We start from the raw sequence: 24,086 nt of genomic DNA on the forward strand, positions 1-24,086 counted from the left end.
AACTGAGAATGGTCGGAAATGAGCTGCGATCAGCAGGATCACTGCTCATCTCCGTTTCATAAAAGGACACCATAGTTCCTAAACAATGGATCCACTGCATTTTGTTTTGAGAAAGAGCCCTTTTTATTTTTCCTCCCCTCCAGTAGGGCTCGACCCTATCAATCCCACAAAAAGTGAAAACAGTAGGATCTTTCCCATGATAGAGCCTGAAATGATTGGATAGGCTATGCTATGTGTAGCCCTTTTTAATTTTATTCACATGTTCTCTGACCCTGACTCCCAACTTCCTAGTGGTTCGGCCCACATAATGGAGCCTGCAAGGACAGACTAATACGCCGTACACACTATAAGATTTTCTGAAGACTTTTTCCTTTAGACTTACCAAAACCATATAATATGAGGTCAAACCTAAACACTTTCCATTTGTATGCAATCTGGCAGGCCCTTGTACTTTATAGAAAAGGTAAATCTGAAGGAAATCTAACCACAAAAGTTGGATAGTGTGTATGCAGCTTTAAAAATAGGTGACGTGCGTGGTTTCACATGTGATAATTTTTTTTCTTTTGTAGGACTCACCACGTGAATATGATTCAAAATGTGTGGTATTCCAATATCTAAATTTGGAAGTTCTACAAATCATACATTTACCACAACTGAAAAATCCCACTTGATCTATAAAGGTGCAAGTCTTTTTAGGTGGATCAACTACATTATGAGCTAATTTTAAACGTAATGTTGGGGGTTTGGTATAAATAAACTGTGGTCTATCTGGAAAAACTTTCCAAATCCTTTAACAATATCGGCCAGCGTTGTTTAATAATTTTCTCTATCTGTTTATACAGGGAGTGCAGAATTATTAGGCAAATGAGTATTTTTGAGGATTAATTTTATTATTGAACAACAACCATGTTCTCAATGAACCCAAAAAACTCATTAATATCAAAGCTGACTATTTTTGGAAGTAGTTTTTAGTTTGTTTTTAGTTTTAGCTATTTTAGGGGGATATCTGTGTGTGCAGGTGACTATTACTGTGCATAATTATTAGGCAACTTAACAAAAATCAAATATACAGTATACCCATTTCAATTATTTATTTTTACCAGTGAAACCAATATAACATCTCAACATTCACAAATATACATTTCTGACATTCAAAAACAAAACAAAAACAAATCAGTGACCAATATAGCCACCTTTCTTTGCAAGGACACTCAAAAGCCTGCCATCCATGGATTCTGTCAGTGTTTTGATCTGTTCACCATCAACATTGCGTGCAGCAGCAACCACAGCCTCCCAGACACTGTTCAGAGAGGTGTACTGTTTTCCCTCCTAGTAAATCTCACATTTGATGATGGACCACAGGTTCTCAATGGGTTTCAGATCAGATGAACAAGGAGGCCATGTCATTAGCTTTTCTTCTTTTATACCCTTTCTTGCCAGCCACGCTGTGGAGTACTTGGACGCGTGTGATGGAGCATTGTCCTGCATGAAAATCATGTTTTTCTTGAAGGATGCAGACTTCTTCCTGTACCACTGCTTGAAGAAGGTGTCTTCCAGAAACTGGCAGTAGGACTGGGAGTTGAGCTTGACTCCATCCTCAACCCGAAAAAGCCCCACAAGCTCATCTTTGATGATACCAGCCCAAACCAGTACTCCACCTCCACCTTGCTGGCGTCTGAGTCGGACTGGAGCTCTCTGCCCTTTACCAATCCAGCCACGGGCCCATCCATCTGGCCCATCAAGACTCACTCTCATTTCATCAGTCCATAAAACCTTTGAAAAATCAGTCTTGAGATATTTCTTGGCCCAGTCTTGACGTTTCAGTTTGTGTGTCTTGTTCAGTGGTGGTCGTCTTTCAGCCTTTCTTACCTTGGCCATGTCTCTGAGTATTGCACACCTTGTGCTTTTGGGCACTCCAGTGATGTTGCAGCTCTGAAATATGGCCAAACTGGTGGCAAGTGGCATCTTGGCAGCTGCACGCTTGACTTTTCTCAGTTCATGGGCTGTTATTTTGTGCCTTGGTTTTTCCACGCGCTTCTTGCGACCCTGTTGACTATTTTGAATGAAATGCTTGATTGTTCGATGATCACGCTTCAGAAGCTTTGCAAATTTTAAGAGTGCTGCATCCCTCTGCAAGATATCTCACTATTTTTGACTTTTCTGAGCCTGTCAAGTCCTTCTTTTGACCCATTTTGCCCAAGGAAAGGAAGTTGCCTAATAATTATGCACACCTGATATAGGGTGTTGATGTCATTAGACCACACCCATTCTCATTACAGAGATGCACATCACCTAATATGCTTAATTGGTAGTAGGCTTTCGAGCCTATACAGCTTGGAGTAAGACAACATGCATAAAGAGGATGATGTGGTCAAAATACTCATTTGCCTAATAATTCTGCACTCCCTGTATTGTCGGGTGAAAACTGTCATAAAAGAGACTCCAAAATATTTTTTTTTTTCTTTTTAAAAAAATCCTTTCTACTCATATCACCTACTGTTCTTTTAACTTGCTCTAAATCTTTAACACTATAGCCCTTCTCACAAAACTCTTCCACCAAAATGTTTTCCTGTATATCATAATCGTCCCTACAATTCCGAGGTACTCTCATCAATTGGCTTTTGGGAATGGCTCCCAAACAACTGGGGTGATGGCAACTCCCTAGAGGGATATATCCATTCCTGTCAACTTCCTTAAAAAAGGTTTTGGTTAGAAGTTTATTAATCTCTTTGTATACTACAAGGTCCAAAAATGTAAATCAAAAGTGAAAATGAAATGCCATATCTATTATTACCAATTTCCCTAAGGAAATAAATATTGGGACATCGACACAATTCTAATCTTTTTGGCTCTATAGACCAACACGATGGATTTGAAATGAAACAAACAAGATTTGCTTTAACTGCAGACTTTCAGCTTTAATTTGAGGGTATTTACATCCAAATTAGGTGAACGGTGTAGGAATTACAGGGACCAAAAGTAATGGGACAGATTAACAATCATAAATCAAACTTTCACTTTTTAATACTTGGTAGCAAATCCTTTGCAGTCAAATTACAGCCTGAAGTCTGGAACGCATAGACATCACCAGACGCTGGGTTTCATCCCTGGTGGTGCTCTGCCAGGCCTCTACTAAAACTGTCTTCAGTTCCTGCTTGTTCTTGAGGCATTTTCCCTTTAGTTTTGTCTTCTGCAAGTGAAATGCATGCTCAATCGGATTCAGGTCAGGCGATTGACTTGGCCATTGCATAACATTCCACTTCTTTCCCTTAAAAAACTCTTTGGTTGCTTTCGCAGTATGCTTGGGGTAATTGTCCATCTGCACTGTGAAGCGCCGTCCAATGAGTTCTGTAGCATTTAGCTGAATATGAGCAGATAATATTGCCCGAAACACTTCAGAATTCATCCTACTGCTTTTGTCAGCAGTCACATCATCAAAAAGTACAAGAGAACCAGTTCCATTGGCAGCCATACATGCCTACGCCATGACACTACCACCACCATGCTTCACTGATGAGGTGGTATGCTTTGGATCATGAGCAGTTTCTTTCCTTCTCCATACTCTTCTCTTCCCATCACTCTGGTACAAGTTGATATTGGTCTCATCTGTCCATAGGATGTTGTTCCAGAACTGTGAAGGCTTTTTTAGATGTTGTTTGGCAAACTCTAATCTGGCCTTCCTGTTTTTGAGGCTCACCAATGGTTTACATCTTGTGGTGAACCCTCTGTATTCACTCTGGTGAAGTCTTCTCTTGATTGTTGACTTTGACACACATACACCTACCTCCTGGAGAGTGTTCTTGATCTGGCCAACTGTTGTGAAGGGGGTTTTCTTCACCAGGGAAAGAATTCTTCGGTCATCCACCACAGTTGTTTTCCGTGGTCTTCGGTTCTTTTGGTGTTGCTGAGCTCACCAATGTGTTCTTTCTTTTTAAGGATGTTCCAAACAGTTGATTTGGCCACACCTAATGTTTTTGCTATCTCTCTGATGGGTTTGTTTTTTTAGCCTAATGATGACTTGCTTCACTGATAGTGACAGCTCTTAGGATCTCATATTGAGAGTTGACAGCAACAGATTCCAAATGCAAATAGCACACTTGAAATGAACTCTGGACCTTTTATCTGCTCCTTGTAAAAGGGTTAATGAGGGAATAACACACACCTGGCCATGGAACAGCTGAGCAGCCAATTGTCCCATTACTTTTGGTCCCTTAAAAAGTGGGAGGCACATATACAAACTGTTGTAATTCCTACATATTTCATCTGATTTGGATGTAAATACCCTCAAATTAAAGCTGAAAGTCTTGCCGTTAAAGCACATCTTGTTTGTTTCATTTGAAATCCATTGTGGTGGTGTATAGAGCCAAAAAGATTAGAATTGTGTCAATGTCCCATTATTTATGGACCTGACTGTATATATCTTTCATAAAAATTTAATTGAGGTATGCTGTTGTCAAATATGGCTTCCTTCTCCCAATGGCTCATGAAAAGGTTGGCCACTGATGGGGCATATTTGGCACCCATGGCCACTCCTTTCCTTTGTCTGAAGAATTTCTTCTCATGCCAGAAGAAGTTGTGGCTCATGGCCAAATCTAAGGATTTTAGCAAAAAACGTTTTGTTTTAATATTAGTGCCATTTAGGGCCCATAACACCACCTCAATGGCATGTTTTTGTTGAATGTTGGTATATAGGGAATGGACATCAATACTAGCTAATACACATCCACTCTCTAACCTCCATCTTTTGTAATAATTCCATCAAACCCTTGCTATCCGTTAGATAAGCTGGACATTTTTGTGCCAAGGGCTGCAAAAAAACAAACAACCTAGGTTTCACCTATTCTAGAAAAAAAAGAATGTACTCCACTTACAATGGGTCTCTCCGGAGGTTTGAGAGGATTCTTATGGACCTTAGGCAGTTGATAAATGACAGGTACCCTTGGTGCATCCCGTATTAAATATCTGGCCGCTCTTTTATTCAATACTCCCTCTTTCCTTTGACCAATCATTTCAGTTTGGGCCTATATTTGTTTGTTGATTTCCTCAACTCCTCATGAGTTTCTTTATCGCCCACTAGTCTATTTCATTTGGCTAAATATTCTGATTTGTTGAGAATCACCAACCCTCCCAACCTTATCTGCTGCTCTGATAATCGGTTTCTTCTTTTCTAATGATTAGAAACCCTTTTCAATATTTCTCTCACGTCTTGTGGGATTCATTTTGAGTTTTTCAAGGTCATGTTTAACCATAGCCCTGAAAACTTCAGAAAATTATTATTTTTCAGGTTAAAGGTTGAGTTGTTTCTCAATTCAGTCAGTTGGTAACCAGAATCATCCTGTTCTGGTGATAGATGTTTTTTATTTAAAAAAACAATTTAATGTCAAGTTTTCTGATAAATTTCTGAAAATCTATAAAAACATTGAATTTATTCAGGTTCCTATCTGGAGCAATTTTAAGACCGAGTTCCAATACTTTTAATTCATCTGTTGTAAAAGTTGCGTCACTTAAATAAAAAAAAATACCTCTGAACTCTCTTGTCCTTCTCTTCTTATTTCCTTTGTATGGGATTGGGATGGTGTCATAGGATACCATGGTCTCCAATCCCCTTCCTTTCTTTCTTGGGGGTATTGACCCCTCCCCCTACCCCTGAATTGGGATCCTTCCCTCTCTCTTTCTGGGGGACCTCCATATCCTCTCCTCTGAAAATCACCCCTATAATTGTTATAACCTGGATACATACCTTGTCCCCTCCTAGGCCGGCCTCCTCTGGGATGGTTGGGGATCCAGGAAGGACCTCTCCACCCTCCTCTACAAATGATGGCCCCCTTTATGGTAAGAGCCTCTATGGGGACTCTTTGGCACTTTTAAGAAGATTGGAGCACAAGCGCACTTTATAATTGATTACATCACTTTATTTGGACTTTTTTTTTGTATATTTCATGTTTTTTTGATGCTAGCGCTGTTTTTATATATTTTCAACTGTTCTTACTTGCCTGTCATGGCCCAAAAAAGTCCTCCAGATTAATTCCAGATGCTTTTCTGCATGCACTTTTTTTCAATACGTTTCCGGATGCATTCAATACTTTTTTTTTTTTTCGCAGTACTGCACTGCTTTTTTGATGCTTTTTACTGCGTTCCAGTACAGATTGGCGCAGGTAAGAATCAGCTTGTTGTACACTGCGCTGGTGTGAACTATGCCATTGGAATCCATATAACCTACTTTCCATGCTTTTTTGATGCAGAAAAAAGCCCTGCATATGGTGTGAACTGCCCTTAACTTTGGTTTCTGGAGTCAATAAGACACAGCTAAGAACTGGTAGAAGAAAAACATTTAACATTATTTAAAAAAAAATAATCTAAACGTCACCAGGAAAGTTTAGGTATTTGGCTCCTAAAATGTTTAAAACTGAATTTAAAACGGTTACTGTAAATCGAAAGATGAAATATAAATATATATATATATATATATATAGGTGCTGTTTTACCTGGCAAAATATTTGTACATCTGTCCATCCACTCCTTAAGATTAACACAACCCTGTTTGGAAGGGCAGGAGACCTAATTTTTGCTGTTGCGTTAAAACTTGAAGCGGTATTAAACCCAAAACCAAAAATGTAATCATTGCAGCTTACCAATTATTAGATGTGGTGGCTGCATTAGTTTTCTTTGGCTCCCCACCCCCCCTCTGTTTTCACCTGGTGATTTGGCCAGTAACACACCACCTGTATTAGTGAGAACTTTGGCTGAATGAGGACAGGAGGCACAGCAGACCACAACATGTCAGTTGGGGGGGGGACGGGGGGGGGGGGGCGGTGGTGTTAAATGTATTAGCAGATTTAGATACACTTAACTCCAGTTCACACTTTATAATCAGTAACAGCAGTTTTTTTTTTCTTTTGAGATGAAGGTTTTGCATGAATAAATAAAAGTTGATCATTTTAATCACCCCTGCCAGTGTTAGCTGGTTTGTCCCATCTGTGTAAACTGATACATTGTGTTGGAGAGCTTGTGCTTTTGAAAAACAGCAGACTTGCTGGCTGGACCACCAGATGAAAATAGAAGAAAGAAGAATTGGTAAGCTGCAATATAATAAATGTTTTCTTTTGGGTTTAATACTGCTTTAGGCTGACTATACACTAGTGGAATTTTGTTCATATTTTACCATCATTCGTTCCATTTCCTGGGCATTAGTGGTGTCAACCAAAATGTGTTTTCCTCTGCAGGGACAAGAAAATTTTAAGGTTTTGAATAGAAATTTACATTTTTTGGGAAAGTCCATTAGTTCCCATATCGAATATTAAAAGCAAAACTAAATTTTGAGTACTTTTGAACAACTCGTCGAATGTCCTGCACATTTTCATATGAACGTTCATTCCAAAATCTGGTAGTGTATGTCCTGCTTTACAGGTCTGGTCTCTCCCTGTCACCTGGACAGTGAAAAGAAAAGCAGTAAACTGATGAACTCATTGACCTGTTCCTTGTTAGCACATGAACAGAATGGCTCCTTGTGCTGCTTCTCCATCTCCCATTCGGAGCTTTGTTGTACAGGGACTGCAAGAGTCGTATACCAAGTCAAATTCATGTACTAACACTGCTTGGATAATAAGTATTAATAATGGATTAATGTTCAGCTGAATTCATTTGTGTCTTTTATACCTGCCTGTTTCACACAGGTTTTTAGTTTGTATAAGAATAATGTGATCAGCAAGCTTTAATAAAACATATGTAAAGCTTTCAGCAAGCTTTGTTGAAGCTTTTATTGTATCATTCCGCTCCAGTGTGTAAATGTTGAACACATATCTTAAAAGGAGTTCTGATTGCCACTTTAAGCAAGCTGCTAGCAGGCTTTAGAAGTTCTTGAAGCTTGCTGAAAGCCTACTAGTAGCTTGCTTAAAGTGGCAATCAGAACTCCTATTAGGATCTGTGTTCAACATTTATAAACTGGAACTGAATGGTACTTTAAAAGCATCAACAAAGCTTTATGAAATCTCTGCTAATGCTTTATCAAAGTTGCTGTTCACACTGCTCTTATACAAGCTGAAGCCTGTGTGAAACCAGCCTAAAACTTTGCCAGAAAACGCAAATCACTGAGGCACACAACTTACATTTTTAATTCTTTATTATTATTTCCAATATACATTTATGTTCTCTTTCTGGTTCCTCAGTCCCAGATGTTAAAAACAAGTATCTGTCCTATGTAAACCAGTGGTATAGAATTAAGCTAGCCAAGTGTGGAAATCAGTCAAAATAACGATATTCTTAAAAAATGTTATTTCCACAGGAAATGTTTTTCAAAGATTTTAGACATTCATTTCTTTCCACGAATCATGGCTACATACAGAACATTTAAATAATAACTTTTAAAAAAACAAAAATTCTGCCAACAAATAGAGCAAAATTAAAACTAAAAATGTTGAGTTTTGTATTGCACGCTTTACAAAAAAAATAAAATACCCGGTTTCAGAAATTAATATAGAAAAAAAAAAATTTGCTGTAAATAATTAACCATTAAAATTTCTAAGGAGGCTGAATGGAATAAAATATTTATTGCAAATATAAGACATGTGACATAAACTGGAAGTTTTTTGTAAACCGGTAACTTTATCCTTTAGGAAACAAAGGAACTGTGCCAGCAAATTTGTGTAAAATTTTAGACTTTGCTATGAGCTTGAGACTGGTCTTTGTTTGTCTGTGATGGTGGATTATGACTCTGCGAAACAGGTCGCTGATCAGGTAATGAAGGCCCAGCGGGTACTCCAGGATGTGTTCCTGCTACAAAGTCTCTAGACGGGGGACCTGGAGGATAGTCTCTTGCTCCAGGTGGTGGAGGGCCTGGTAGAAATTCTCTAGGACCTAGTGGTGGCCCAGGTAGGAAATGCCTGGCTCCAGGAGGTGGTAGGCCTGGGACAAACTCTCTTGAACCAAGAGGAGGCAGTGGTGGGAAGTCTCTAGCGCCTGGAGGAGGGAGCCCTGGTGGAATATCTCTGGCGCCTGGAGGTAGTGGACCTGGTGGAAAGTCCCTCATTCCTGGAGGCAACTCCTGAGCTCCTGGAGGTGGAAGACCAGGTGGGAAGTCCCGAGCACCTGGTGGCGGAGGACCTTGAAAGAAATCTCGAGCTCCAGGTGGAGGGGGACCAGGTGGGAAATCTCTAGGAGGTAGAGCACCAGGAGGGAAGTCCCGAGATCCAGGATGTGGTGGACCTGGTGGGAAATCCCTGGGTCCTGGAGGTGGCAGTCCTGGTGGGAAGTCCCTGGCTCCTGGTGGTGGCATTGGGTAAGGGCCTGGAGGGTAATCTCTAGGAGGTAACTGGCCTCGTATCAGACCTCTTGGATCAGGAGGATGTATTCCGCCAGGCGGCATCATAGGTCTTGGAGGAAAATCTCTTGGAACTGGAGGAGGGCCATGCACTGAAACAAAGAAAACAAATAATAAGAAAGGTTTCCAGTGTGCATTACCATCTACCTACAACCTATTAGAGAGTAGCTAAATATCTCGGGGCCTGTCTCAAGGCATTTCAGTTTCTTAAAGTTTTGAGTTTCCAATTTGGATAATGTATTCTGATGTTTGGCACAAGAAATTGTATATATTAGCAAGGAGCAAAATGCTTATTACCCACATATGCACTCCCTGTGTGTCTAGCAACAATGTATTTTAAACATAATGAGGTCCTTAATCTAAGTCCCCATTCACACTAGCGCGACTTGTCAGACGACTTGGTCGCCTGACAAGTCGCGGTGGGTCGCCTGCCATTGATTAGCACAGGACCCGTTCTAATAGGAGCGACACAAGTCGCTCCGACTTAGAAAAAGGGTCCTGTACTACTTTGGGGCGACCTGGAGGCGACCTGCATTGACTTGAATGATATGAAGTCCGTGCTGTGCACCGCGACTTCACAGGTCGCCCCAGCAAGTAGCGTCGCCCCTGTGTGAAAGGGGTCTAAAAGTTTTTGTATGCATTTTGTTTACATAAAATGCACAAAGCCAAAAAAGAATATGTAGAAAAAAATTATATTTGAGTTTTAGAGGGTATCAGGTTGATGAATAACCTTGCTATTTTCTTATATCTCCTGTGAATCCAAAGAAAAACTTTCCCCATGATATGTGCCCCGCCCCATTCCACAAAGCCACAGCAAATGGGTAAAGCATATATAAAGCAAAATCCTTTTTGAGGGGAAAACCTGAAAGTTTGATTTGTCACAAGAACGGCAATAGAAGTCAGGACTTCCAACTGGGACACTTGTTTCAGTGACAACTATCTAAGCCTAGATTCACACGTGTGCTTTTGCAACATGCATTTGCGCGGGCACAGCAGTCTATTCATTTAAATGGGTTGCTGTGCCTGCGGGGAAACACAGGGAAAGGTTCCTGCACCTTTTCTAAAATGCAGCCGCACAGAAAACACATGGTGACATGGCGATTGATGTAGAGAAATTGAGGGAGAAGAGAAACATAGGTATTCTAGTCAGTACTAGTGAGCAAAAGTGTATTAGCTTTGGAAGGATAAATCACCTCTAACAGTGGGTGTCCTACGTGTGTGGATGTTGCTGCGTTATAGAATAGCTTTTTACATTTTAGAAAGGGGTGCATGGAGATGGTCTATAATTTTTAAGGGCGTCTTGACTGAAAAAAGGTTGAGAAACACTAAACTAAACAGATGTAAGGTAGACACACCTTAGGTCCCTCATCTTGACTCCTCAGAAGTATCCTCAGGAATATTACACGAGGATACGTCTTCTGTAGGCAATATGCTGCAGTCACAGTTCAGGTATTCTGACAGCTGCGGATGTTGACTGTCAGAATACAAACGTGATCAGCAGTAGATTTGTGAAAAGGGGAATCTATGGATTTCTTTCGTACAGTCCAGGAAATCTTTTGGTGTATGGTCAGCTTTATTCTGTAGGTTGTATGTATGCAGTAAATATATTTTTTCCTATGCACTTTCTTCTTTGTTTCTCACCACCAAAGTGATGAAAAATGCAAAGTAAAACTGTGTGCACAAGCCCCAAGATAATTTTATCTTATGTTCTGATTGGGTCATTGCTGTCATCAGCTTTTCATACACACTGCATCGCCTGCAGAGTCCACCAACATATCCAACAAACTGTCTCTCTGTCTGCCCATAGACCAGATATGGTTTGTTAGTCTATAGCTTTGTCTCTTCTCCCAGAAATCCCATGCTGAGGATTTTCAGTGTTTTTTAACTCTCACATGCCTCCACCCTGCCAAGGAATCTGTAGTAGAATTCCTCGTCTGTCAGGTCAGTGATGGGTTCTCCCTGCTTTCTTCTCCAATACAAGAGGAAACACGGCATGAGTAGCATGGGACAAGCTGCTCTAGCCACAAACACATTCTGATGGCTTTCTTAGGAAACTATTTCTCTTTGTGGTCTTTTTATAATGTGGAAATATTTATAAAATGGAAAAATAAAAAGATCCACCTTTATAAAAAAAAAAAAAAAAAGAAGAAGCTGCAGAAATGTTACCATATTTAAGTTTAAAGTTTGCCTTTTTAAGTTCTTTATTGCCTAATGAGCATACAATCCATAATCAGGGTGGGAGTGAAGGTTACATCACAACTTCACAGTAATACAAGACTGTCTCAGAGCACAGTAGTGCATACAGACAAAGATCATCTGGAAAGAACCGTAATCAAGACAGAAGCAGTATACAGTAAAACCTTGGTTTGAGAGTAACTTGGTTTAAGAGCGCTTTGCAAGACAAGCAAAATTTTCAAATAAATTTTGACTTGATATACAAGCGATGTCTTGATATACAAGTAGCCTCAAGTCACAGCTGAGTCTAAAAGAGAAGAGAGGCGCCTCTAAGTGTAGCAATATGGTTAAATTTAATGAAGGTACAACATTTAGCAATTCACATGGTTGATGATTGGAACAGGCACATCTAAGGATGCCGGCATCAGGAGTAAAGCTGTCCACATAGACCATCCTCCACACCTCCATCTACGTCATCCCTTCCATGCTGCCCCTCGCTATCAGATTGCTTTACTCCAGGGTGGTCTTCCCGGTCAGGATTACAGACTGGCAGCCGGTGGTGCAGAAGATAGTCTATGTGGACTACTGCGGATGCCTGCATACTTAGATGTGCCTGTTTTATTCATCAACCATGTGAGTTGCTAAATGTTGTACCTTCATTAAATGGAACCATATTGCTACACTTAGAGGCGCCTCTCTTCTCTTTGATACTCTGTAGCTCCTGCTGGATTTTGCTTCTAATCCCCTTGTGGAAGTGGCTATTTGTGGATGGACATTTTATGGTTACACAACCTATCACAATGCTATAATCTTTTTATATTGACTATAAACTGAAGGACTTATGAATAAATGGTTGTAGAACGAATCATCGGAGTTTCCATTATTTCTTATGGGGAAATTTGCTTTGATATAAGAGTGCTTTGGATTACAAGCATGCTTCCGGAACGAATTATGCTCGCAATCCAAGGTTTGACTGTACATGGTAACATCCGGACAGGGGGATACCAAACATACTACCAAGATAGTGGAGCAGAAGGGGAGTAATATACTCATTTGCAACAAATGATAAATGCACATATTTTCACAGGAAAAAAAAGTGCATCCATTTTTCTTTTTGCAGAGGAGTCTGCAGCGCATTGCACTCACAATCAGTAGATCACGTGTGCAAGGTCAGGTCCCTGCAGACGCTGCCCCCAGCTTTTCTGCCCATACCTGTGTATGGACAGACAGTTACAAAGCAGGAGGAAATGTCAATGAACTAGGAGGGTACTCATCAGCACCCTCACAGTTAACTGAGAATTACAAACCATCTGCCACGTTGGTAGACAGGACTCTCATTTACATATTGCTGTAAATGAATGACGCATCTTCTTCAAAGTGTGACAGTGGGGGCAGGGAGAGGATCCCTCACCCACTGTCATGGGTGGGGGGTGTGTTGGCAGGGCTGACCTGAAACAGTTTATCTTACACCCTAAATATGGGTGCAATATGCTCCAAAAGGTGAAATTATACTTTAAAATATCATACACTTATGTATATGTAATATACACATATATATGTATAAGCCCCCACTCATATCGGGGCGATTTGCCAGGTCAGTTTGCAGGTCAAATCTCAGCCTATTGCCGGCAATGGGAGTGTCCCAATTGGTTAGACATAACTGGTGCAAACAAGTCTTGGCCGCTCTGGTAATTACAGTTTTCATAGCATGTATGAAAAAAATAAAACAATCAAAGTGCTCTCTGTATGTAAAAACGCACACATTATTGTTAACATTTACACAGTAATGCTCTTGTTATGATGCACATCAAGGCAGGTACAGACACAGCTCCAAACACCTATGTGTTCCGCACGTAGAATTCCATTATTTGGAGGTGAGCAAGCAATCTGTGTGCCGGTGGTAGTCCCAATCACGCATGTTTCCAGGTGTTTGAACTTTTCACAGAAGGAAGTTTTCACTTTCAAGGATCTCTTTCCATTGGGGCTCTGGATTATTGTCCATCCTAAGGACTATTTTTCTGTTTTGACTTGTGAATTAATGTGCTTTTTAGTTGCGCTGCACTGTTTTTTTTTTTTATTATATATTTTCTTTCTGGGTTTTTGTGAAATGTACCCTTGGTGTTTAGCTTGCATATGATTTATTAGTAATATTAAAGGTTACACTGATTGTACTTTTTCAATATCCCTATACAGTATGGCACATGTTCCAGGCTTCCTGGTACAGTATAATAGAGGTCGCTCTAGTATAACCGAGATTGGTAGCTCCAGGACTGATGTACAAGCACCAATGAACAGTATACCAGAGGCTCCTGGAAGAATGCACAGGCTCCTCATACTGTATCATAGAGGTTTCTGCCTCCCGGTTCTTTCCAGATGATCTTTATGTCTGTATGAATGTACAGGCTTCCTATAAAGTATAATTGAGGTTCCTTGCATCTCATGCAGTATAACATGGGAATGTTTTAGTCACCCAATCATACAACTAAAATCTCATGATCTCTTTGCATTACATTGCTTTTACTATGAGCTGCTAAACAAAAGATTTTTAGTAGTGTGACAACTGAATCTCCTGTGATCACACAAAACTGCAATTTGATTGCAAAGAAAAAAATATTGGTAGTTAATCTCCTTTCTTCTCCTCTATACACTTCATTAAGATGAGAGCCTGAGCCAGCTGCTCCCGCCTCCTCCCGAAGCCTGGCGCTCCAGTGAGTGATTCGGAAGGGACAGTGCAGAGAGCGATGATTGACATTCACCGCTCTCTGCTCAGAGCAGACCAAGAACTGAAAGACCAGTGTGATTCGTTCTACAGGAGTTTTTCTTTTTTTTTTTTTTTTTACTCCCATGCTTCTCCTTTAAGACAGAGGCCTGACTGGATTCTCCCTTACAGACATGCAAGGATAGATATCCCTCCCCTCCTGCCTCTCTTACCTGTACATTTAAGCCCACCTGTTGGGTGAAACACATCTAAATGGGAAGATTTGACATATCTGAGTCAAAGCTTTTCAAAGAATGCAGGGTACTCTAAATGCAGCTGCTATGCCTCTTAATGTGGAGCTGAACCCATTGCTTTAACCATTTACCAAAACAGTTACATTAAAGGCATGCTGTGAATAACTTGCACTGCTGCTTGTGCTTTCAACCAAACTGTCAAGGCATCAAGTGGCTGGTGTCATAACTGGTCACACATGCGCCATGGCAACTGCAGATTAAACAGACAACTTCCTTGTCTGTAAAGGATTGGAGGGTTTAGTCCCTTTTAATATCTGTTTGGAGAACCTACACAAGCTTGGCAAAGCACTGGAACATCAGAGGAACAAGTTTCAGGGCCTTGGGAGTGGTGTTACTTTGTCTTTGTACTAAAGCTACAGAAGTCTGCATCGGAGTTCTTAGGTTTCAAACCTGCTGTGAGGTGAGCGGCTGGCATACAGTGCTCAATACAAGAAAAGTGAATGGAGATGTTAAAGGCAAATGCAACCAAAACTGTAAATATCTGTATATATAGAAAGGAAAACAGAGGAGTAACAAGATCAAAAAGCAAGCTGTAGAATGTTTGCATGATATTCCTACTTTGTCCAGGAGGCAGTGATCGAGACCCGAAGTGTCCTCTTGGTGGAGTTGGACCAATCAGACGGCCAGGAGGTTGTGACATCATAGGAGCCCCTGCTGGGGAGTTCATCACCGGAGTGCCAGGAAATGATGGAGGACCTTTAGCTACAGGCATAACCTGGAAACATAAAACAATCTCACTCGAGCACCTTTGTATAAGTCCTATTTTCTGGCTATCTTAAAATATAAAACCACTCAAAGCAAATATAGTAAGTTAGCCACATTCATTACACACCATCAGAGAAGTTGAGAAGGCCAGCCAATTACCCACGAGCATGCTGCACTGCAATACAGGGTTGAAATATGTCCAAAGAAACCTGACATAAACATGAAGGCTGCCACTGCTAATTCCCACTGAAGAATGCCAAATACCTGACCCTTCATACTTATCCAATGGCTTTAATACTTTCCGAGTCACAGACCCAGAAATTAAACCAAGAGTTCTGACTTACTATACGCTTGTTCTGGGTCAGCGACTCCGCAAATATTTTAGCATGAATGTTAGGAGAGATCAGCAACTTAAAACTCCATATGTTTCTCAGCCCCAGTATGTACATCTGGGCACAGACATGCATATCGGGGCTGAGAAAAATATGCTGCACTATGGAACTCCTCACGCTCTCTTCATCCACATAAGGGTGAGGTGTTTTTAGTACAGAAGGGAAGAACCAGACGGGGCAGACAAAACTGTGCAGGAAGTCTCACTGGATTTTATGGCTGATCATCAGTTATTTTTCTGTACTTGCAGCATTGTAAAGAGACAAAAATGTGCATGTATTGCAGATTTACTGAATATGTGTTTAAATTTGCCCGGACATGCATGTTAAAGGCCAACTTTAGGCTCATATAACTTACCAGCGTTCAGTTGTATATTCCGTTCCCTGTTAAAATGCCACTCCCCCTCATGCCCACCTTTTACATTAGGCAAATCTTGTGTACATGTGGAGAAGGTACAGCGCCCCCTGGATTTCTGGCCTGCTTGGAAACAAATGCTACAGGTCTAGTAGACCCCAGAGCTCTGGTTGTTTTTTGCCTCCTCTCCCCCTGGCTATTCATAAAAAACAAACCTGGGGTTGTGTTGTTTTGTGAATGGTGAGCAGAAGAGGGAGGCAGATACACGACCAAAACACTGGGGTCTGTGAGACCTACAGTGCATACATTAGAGTGGCCCAAAAGTACAGCAGCTCCTACATGTACATAAGAGTTTCCTAATGTAGAAGAAAGTCAGCATGACAACGGGAGGGTCGTTTTTTGGGAACAGAATATAACTCATTGAACACTGGTAAGTTTTTTTGGTGCCCTGAGAGGAGTTTCAAAATGACCTATTTTCCAAAATATCTTAACTTCTTTCTTGTAGCAATATATATATATATATATATATATATATATATATATATATATATATATATATATAAAGAGGACCTTTCACTTTTCAATAAATGTGCACAGTAAGAGGGAGGCACTGGTATCTCTGGGACCTTAGTCAGTAAGAAAGTTGGGGGTGATTTGTGCAAATGTTCTCCTGAGATTGAGCCATGAAGACCAAACTAGAAGAAAAGGTGAATTCTCTCTTTCCACCAGCCTCTGAATATCCATGCAAAGTCACAAGTAAATAACTTGATAGTTTGACAGAGTGAGGAAGAACTAAAAATGATGTAAGATTCTTATTTGTGTGTAGCCCCTTTGTAGAGATTCTTCCTCACTCCCTGTCTCTTTTAAAATTTGTACAAGAAATGGGTAAGTGCAGGCGTTACCAGGATATAAAATTTCAAGTCCTAACCTTTCCCCAATCTACTGTCAATGTGTTTTTTGCCCTGTTCCTTTTGGGGAGATTTCCCATTGCTTCCAATCCTGACAGAAACGGAGGGAAAATTTCCCTGATAAGGATGCAGATGAAAATTAAAAAACTTGACAGAGGTTCAACCCTTCCCCCTCCTACCTCCAAAATACATAAAAAAAAAAAAAAAAAAAAAAAAACTTAGGTTGCAGTTGTGCTTTAAGAAAAGCAAACACGCTGGCCGCATCCCACCAACCTAAAGCAGAATTAAAGCTGCCAATACTTATCTTCCCTTCATCCGCGTGAGATTTTTTTTTAAAAAAAGCACCAAACATCTGTATTATAAATCCAAAATCCTTATTGTAGATAGCAATGTGACAAATGGTTGGCAATGCGTTTAGAGCCAAAGAATCCCCATTTATAAAAGTTTGAGCAAAGAGGCAGAACGTTTTAAACCAACTCTTATCTGAAGAATTCTGAGGAATATTCTCTTTTTGGAGAAAGGAATGGGCCGTAGTGTTCAGACGATACCACTATATCTTCTGAACACTTTAACTGGGACAGCTCCATCACTTCTCCAGAAAAAGTATCCCGCAGAATTCTTCAAATAAGAGTCCATTTTTTAGAAAGGAGTACACTTAAAGTGTAAATAAATGGTGGCCGTCACAGTAAGCCTATCAATTCACTAGGAACACTTATCACTTATTCATTGCGAATAGTGGACACAGCTATCCGTTCACTACCACAGTGTTGCTACACATCCTGAACTTTACAGCCCATACATAAAATGCAGGGTAGAGGATGCAGAGCATGCTCAGGGCTGCACATAGAACTCCTTGATTGGAGGAGAGGCTGGTCACATTACTTTAATGAGATCTTGGCTACATTGCTGTTTTGTAAATAGACCTGAGGCCCAATCACACGATCAGAAAATAGTACAAAAAAATACCGCTTTCGAGGCAATCATACGATAATCTGATCGTTAGTACACAGCTTTCACCTGAAACTATTTGAAGGGACAAACGCAAACATTTTTCTCGTACGATACCAGATCATACGATTTTTGTTTAACCACTTCCGGACTGCCCACCGCAGTTTTACGTCGGTACTTTGATATTAAATACCGGGGTTATGGCAGCTAACACCGGTATTTTCTTACAGGGCGAGCAGTCCTCTTTCACATAAAAGTGGTCCCAGCGGCGGATTGGCCGCGAGAGAGGTGCCCCCATCCCGTCGCTCCCGGTCATTTTCCCCGATTACCGGAGCCGTCGGTAGCGGGGAAAACGATCCTGTCCATCCATGTCCCAGGCAGGAAGTCGAGTGAGGGCAAGCTGGCCCCTACTCGACTCTATGGCCTTGGAGGACCAGAGCGACGTCATACGTTGCTTCCTCCCAACGGCCTTAAAGCGCCCATTTCTTTCATGCTGAAAAAAAATGCCTTTTTTTTGGCTTTTAAGTGTAGATGTGAGATCTAAGGTCTTTTTGACCCCCCAGATCTCACACTATAAAGAGGACATGTCCTTCTTGTTTCTATTACAAGGGATGTTTATATTCCTTGTAATAGAAATAAAAGTGATAAAAAAAAAATGTTTTAAAAGGGACAATGTAAAAATAAAAGGTAAAATAAGGAAAAAAAATAAAAAATTGAAAGCGCCCTGTCCCTCCGAGTTCGCACGCAGAAGGGAACGCATGTGCAAGATGCGCCCACATATGTAAACGGTGTTCAAACCACACGTGTGGTATCGCCGCAATAGTTAGAGCAAGTGCAATAATTCTAGCCCTAGACCTCCTCTGTAACTCTAAACTGGTAACTTGTAGAAATTTTTAAAGCATTGCCTATAGAGATTTTGAAGTACCAATGTTTGTCGCCCTTCCACGAGCGTGCACAATTTTGAAGCATGACATGTTGGGTATCTAGTTACTATCTAACATTATCTTTCACATTATAGAAAAATATTGTGCTAATTTAACGGTTTCTGATTTTTTTTATTTAAAAAAGTGTATTTTTTCCAAAAAAATTGCGTTTGTAAGACCGCTGCTCAAATACAGTGTGACAAAGTATTGCAACGATCTCCATTTTATGCTCTAGGCCTAGGGTTTCTTCCAAAAAAAAAAAAAAAAAATATATATATATATAATGTTTGGGGGATCTAAGCAATTTTCTAGCAAAAAATACCGATTTTAACTTGTAAACAACAAGTGCCAGAAATAGGCCTGGTCCTTAAGTGGTTAATCAGTACAGTTTTCATCTGAAAATACAATATATCACTTCTGAATCTTCATTCTGTCATATGAGAATTTTCGTAAACTCTTCATTTATGATATGAGACTAGCATGCAAAAAAAGAAAAAAAATGGACAAGCATGTGTCCGATAATCGCACTGTGTGCTCCAGGCTTTAGTGAGATGGTGATGTTGTTAGTTCCTAGAGAACATGGATGCCAAGCTTAATATTAAAGTGAACTTGGCCTGGCCTAAAAAGAGTCTGTGATTAGGTGCAGCACCATGTAGCGCAATTACAGGTGTTATTCTTCAAATCAATCTCTACCTCTCTCTAAAAGTCAGGTTTAAAAGCAAAAATTTTTATCTAGGAAACTTACAGAAATGGCAACTGTACTAAGCAGTACCTTGAAAAATCGACCTTTTATCTTGAATTTCCCCTAAAAGTTAGCAGAGAACTTCCTGGTATGCGAGTGTGGCTATGGATTCATAGCTATATATCTGCAGTGTGACCTCACCTAAGGCACTGCTTCTTTTGACTGCTAGTCTCACAAGATTTTGAATGAGATTAGAAGATGTCACTACGGGGCTGCTCACTGTTCTGCTTGCTGAAGGAAAGCAAAATGATGCCTGCACCAAGATGGCCACCCTGCACACAGAGACACCGTGCAGGGCAAGACATGGTAATTCACTAACAGGGATACGATCAGCTGCAGTGATACCACAGCAATGCAATACTGATAACTGGTCCCTTTGCTTGCCTTATTCGGGGCACAGCTTCCACAGATTAATTTCTCATTAAGCCCTGTCACCCCTATGGAACTTAGTCTTGATCCTTTGTCATTAATTTGTCAAATGCCAGAGCTGATATTGCCCTTTAGAATTTGGACATCTGACCATTTTAATATCAACAATGAAAAAAAATCAATCCCTTTTATATAACCTGAGCCTAGAATATACAGTCAGCCATAGATGATGTGATTTTCCTTACTGCAACCAGAGGATGCAGGAAAGAAAAATCGCTTTATTCCCCCATCAACAAAGTTTGTGTTGATTGGGGAATTCCTCCTGTGGAGCTATTGTGTTCTCCAGGCAAGGGAGGCACAGGGAGCTGTCCCTGCTGGGAGAACAGTGATTATTGCTAGCAGCTATAGCCACAGGCAACAATCGCATGTAAAAATCCAGCATGCTGGTTGTACCCAAGTCTTGGGTACAATCAACCTGCCATAGATGGTTTGAATCTTCTATGGCAGGCTTAAAGGGGTTTCACTGGAAGCTTGATCTGAAAAAGTCTCACAAGCCTATATGAACACAATTATCCTTGTGTACAGATGCTATAGCATTACAAAAGAAACCAGATGCCAACTGAGAGTAGCACGAAATCCCAATAAAATAAAGGAAGGAGTGATAGGGTGCTTCAGATCATCAGAAGTGATTGTTGTGACACTCTCAATTTTCAAAGTAGGTGGAATATCCCATGTCCATTCGTTAGGGAGAGCCATCTTAATGATTAGTGAGGCAATCTCGGTTAAAGATTTTCCCATCTCTGACCGATCCTACAGGAATTACTAAGAATAGAAATCGCAGTGCGCCATTCCCTACTCCCTTCTGCTGTTCTCACTGACATTTTCAGAGGGGGCTAAGAGTGGAGCCTTTTCCACCACAACAGGATGAAACAAAAAAGAGAAGCATTCTAGCTATCTACTATCTTCTTGACAATTTCAAAAAGTTCTCATATGCCGTGTTTTGTACCTTTACAATTTTACAAAAAAAATCTATTGAAAGTGGAAAAAAAGGAGAAAACAAACAGATATCAATACTACACAACGGCAGGCACAAGGCTGGATATAGGGCTTACCTTTGTCCAAATTGTAATTTTTTCAGTTATTTGTCTGCCTAGTTTATTCACCCAGGGGCATTTTAATGGAAAAAAAAATTCTAAGAGGAGAGATCAGTATAGGAGGAGAGATCAGTATACCATCACTGGGACCCCAACCACAGATGATGTAGGCTAACTTTATACTGATCAAAGGGGTGTCACCTTTGACCGACTGAACTCCCTGAAACATTGCTATCTTAACTACACCAAGTTGTTCTATCAATTTTTTTTTCACTTGATGGCTCTGAATGCACAGTTTTAAAAATCCAAAACTGACCAGTTGTGTACAAGCAGTCATGTCCACCAACAGTCTGTACAGGGTTTAAAGGTAAACCCCAGACAAACCGCTTAATACACAGATGATGCAGCAGACTGATGAGCTCATCTCAATCTGATGCCTTCACTTATCAGCAGTTAGCATATGAGCACTGCAGCACAGCTGGCTGGCTCATTGTGCTGCTTCTCCATCGCTCGCTCTGAGCTCTGATGTGCAGGGAATTGCAGAAGTTTAAAACTTAAAGCCTACTAATTTCTGTACTTTGTTCCTACACATTGAGGGTTCCAACCCTTCTTATAGAGGCCGAAAACGTATTATTAACCTGTTTTATGGAGTGAAGCCATTATCTAAAAGCAGGCCAATTTCACAATTTCTTCTTTCTTTTAAATAGTGGGTGAATAAACAGTCCCATTCCCAGCCAAAAGGTGGTAAATATAGGTCTCCATAAAGCAACCCAGACTAGAGATAATGTCCCCAGAAGTAATTCTAGATATTGTTAGGAGGGAGGGGGGGGGGAGAGGGGGGGGGGGGAGAGGGGGGAGGGGGGGAGAGGGGGGAGGGGGGGGGGAGAGGGGGGGGGGGAGAGGGGGGAGGGGGGGAGAGGGGGAGAGGGAGAGAGAGAGCTCTGCCTTTTGTGGCAGAGTGGTTTAGTCCATGCAATGTTAGTACCGGCTGCACCCCACCAGATGAGTTAAGCGAGCACCCAACCCAATGCACAGCTTCTCATACTCACTGCTGGGGATTCCTCATGCTGCAGAGAACTAGCAGACATAATGGGAGCCTCAGACTCAATGGATGGGTTTGGCTTTTTGTTTTACAAGAAGAAAAGGATTTAGAGAGTAGTACACGTACAAACAGAAACAAGAAGAAATGTAATAGGATAGAAAAGATAATGTATATCAAAACTACTCACCAATCCATCCACAGAGGGAGACGATGTCCTGGGGCCACTATTCAAAACAGTTGCGGAGTGCCCCAGATCCACTGCAAGAAAGAGTAATGTCACATGATGAATAAGGAGGCATGGCAGCTGTGAAAAGGTTTCCTTATGAGCAATTCATTAAAATGTTCTGCACTTGTATCCAGTATCTCACAAAAGTGAGTACACCCCTCACATTTCTGTAAATATTGTATTATATCTTTTCATGAAGAAATTACACTTTGCTACAATGTAAAGTAGTGAGTGTACAGCTTGTAGAACAGTGTAAATTTGCTGTCCCCTCAAAATAACTCAACACACAGCCATTAATGTCTAAACTGCTGGCAACAAAAGTGAGTATACCCATAGGGTAAAGTGTCCAAATTGGGCCCAAAGTGTCAATATTTTGTGTGGCCACCATTATTTTAAAGCACTGCCTTAACCCTGTTGGGCATGGAGTTCCCCAGAGCTTCACAGGTTGCCACTGGAGTCCTCTTCCACACCTCCATGACGACATCACGGAGCTGGTGGATGTTAGAGACCTTGCACTCCTCCAACTTCTGTTTGAGGATGCCCCACAGATGCCCAATAGGGTTTAGGTCTGGAGACATGCTTGGCCAGTCCACCTTTATCTTTAGCTTCTTTAGCAAGGCAGTTGTCATCTTGGAGGTGTGTTTGGGGTCGTTCTCATGTTGGAATACTGCCCTGCGGCCCAGTCTCCGAAGGGAGGGAATCATGCTCTGCTTCAGTATGTCACAGTACATGTTGGCATTCATGGTTCCCTCAATGAACTGTAACTCCCCAGTGTCAGCAGCACTCGTGCAGCCCCAGACCATGACACTCCCACCACCATGCTTGACTGTAGGCAAGACATACTTGTCTTTGTACTCCTCACCTGGTTGCCGCCACACGCGTTTGACACCATATAAACCAAATAAGTACATCTCAGGCTCATCAGAACATAGGATATGGTTCCAGTAATCCATGTCCTTAGTCTGTTTGTCTTAAGCAAGCTATTTGCGGGCTTTCTTGAGCACCATCTTTAGAAGAGGCTTCCTTCTTGGATGACAGCGATGCAGACCAATTTGATGCAGTGTGCGGCGTATGGCCTGAGCACTGACAGGCTGAACCCCCACCCCATCAACCTCTGCAGCAATGCTGGCAGCACTCATAGGTCTATTTCCCAAAGACAACCTCTGGATAGAACGCTGAGCACGTGCACTCAACATCTGTGGAGGACCAATTGCGAGGTCTGTTCTCTGAGTGGAACCTGTCCTGGTAAGCCCTTGTATGGTCTTGGCCACCATGCTGCAGCTCAGTTTCAGGGTCTTGGCAATCTTCTTATAGCCTAGGCCATCTTTATGTAGAGCAACAATTCTTTTTTCAGATCCTCAGAGTTTTTTGCCATGAGGTGCCATGTTGAACTTCCAGTGACCAGTATGAGAGAGTGAGAGCGAGAACACTAAATTTAACACACCTGATCCCCATTCACACCTGAGACCTTGTAAAACTAACGAGTCACATGACACCGGGGAGGGAAAAAGGCTAATTGGGCCCAATTTGGACATTATCACTTAGGGGTGTTCTCACTTTTGTTGCCAGCAGTTTAGACGATAATGGCTGTGTGTTGAGTTATTTTGAGAGGACAGCAAATTTACACTGTTATACAAGCTGTACACTCACTACTTTACATTGTAGCAAAGTGTAATTTCTTCAGTGTTGTCACATGAAAAGTTATAATAAAATATTTACCAAAATGTAAGGGGTGTACTCACTTTTGTGAGATACTGTATATAGACCTTTTTCCCAGATTTTCTTGACCCATCTCATGATTGGAGACATCCTAGTTTTCCTCTGCAAATAAAAGTCATGGCCCGACAGGCTCACAGAAAACTGTGCAAATGGGTGAAGAGAA

At 41.1% G+C, this 24,086-nt stretch overlaps 1 protein-coding gene across 1 annotated transcript in view; it reads right to left on the reverse strand.

Moving 5' to 3' along the window:
- Nucleotides 1–8,115: 8,115 nt before the first annotated feature.
- MIA3 (MIA SH3 domain ER export factor 3) overlaps nt 8,116–24,086 on the reverse strand; it is a 195,802-nt gene continuing 179,831 nt past the window's right edge. Inside the window, exons 28-30 of the mRNA XM_082250981.1 lie at nt 22,166–22,236; nt 15,062–15,218; nt 8,116–9,408 (exon numbers count right to left, since the gene is read on the reverse strand). Coding sequence (XP_082107107.1) covers nt 8,651–9,408; nt 15,062–15,218; nt 22,166–22,236 — 986 coding nt within the window. The 3' untranslated portion in view covers nt 8,116–8,650. The remainder of the gene's footprint in view (nt 9,409–15,061; nt 15,219–22,165; nt 22,237–24,086) is intronic.

The sequence above is a fragment of the Pelophylax lessonae genome, assembly GCF_965119305.1.
Source record: "Pelophylax lessonae genome assembly, chromosome: 3".
Lineage (NCBI taxonomy): Eukaryota > Metazoa > Chordata > Amphibia > Anura > Ranidae > Pelophylax > Pelophylax lessonae.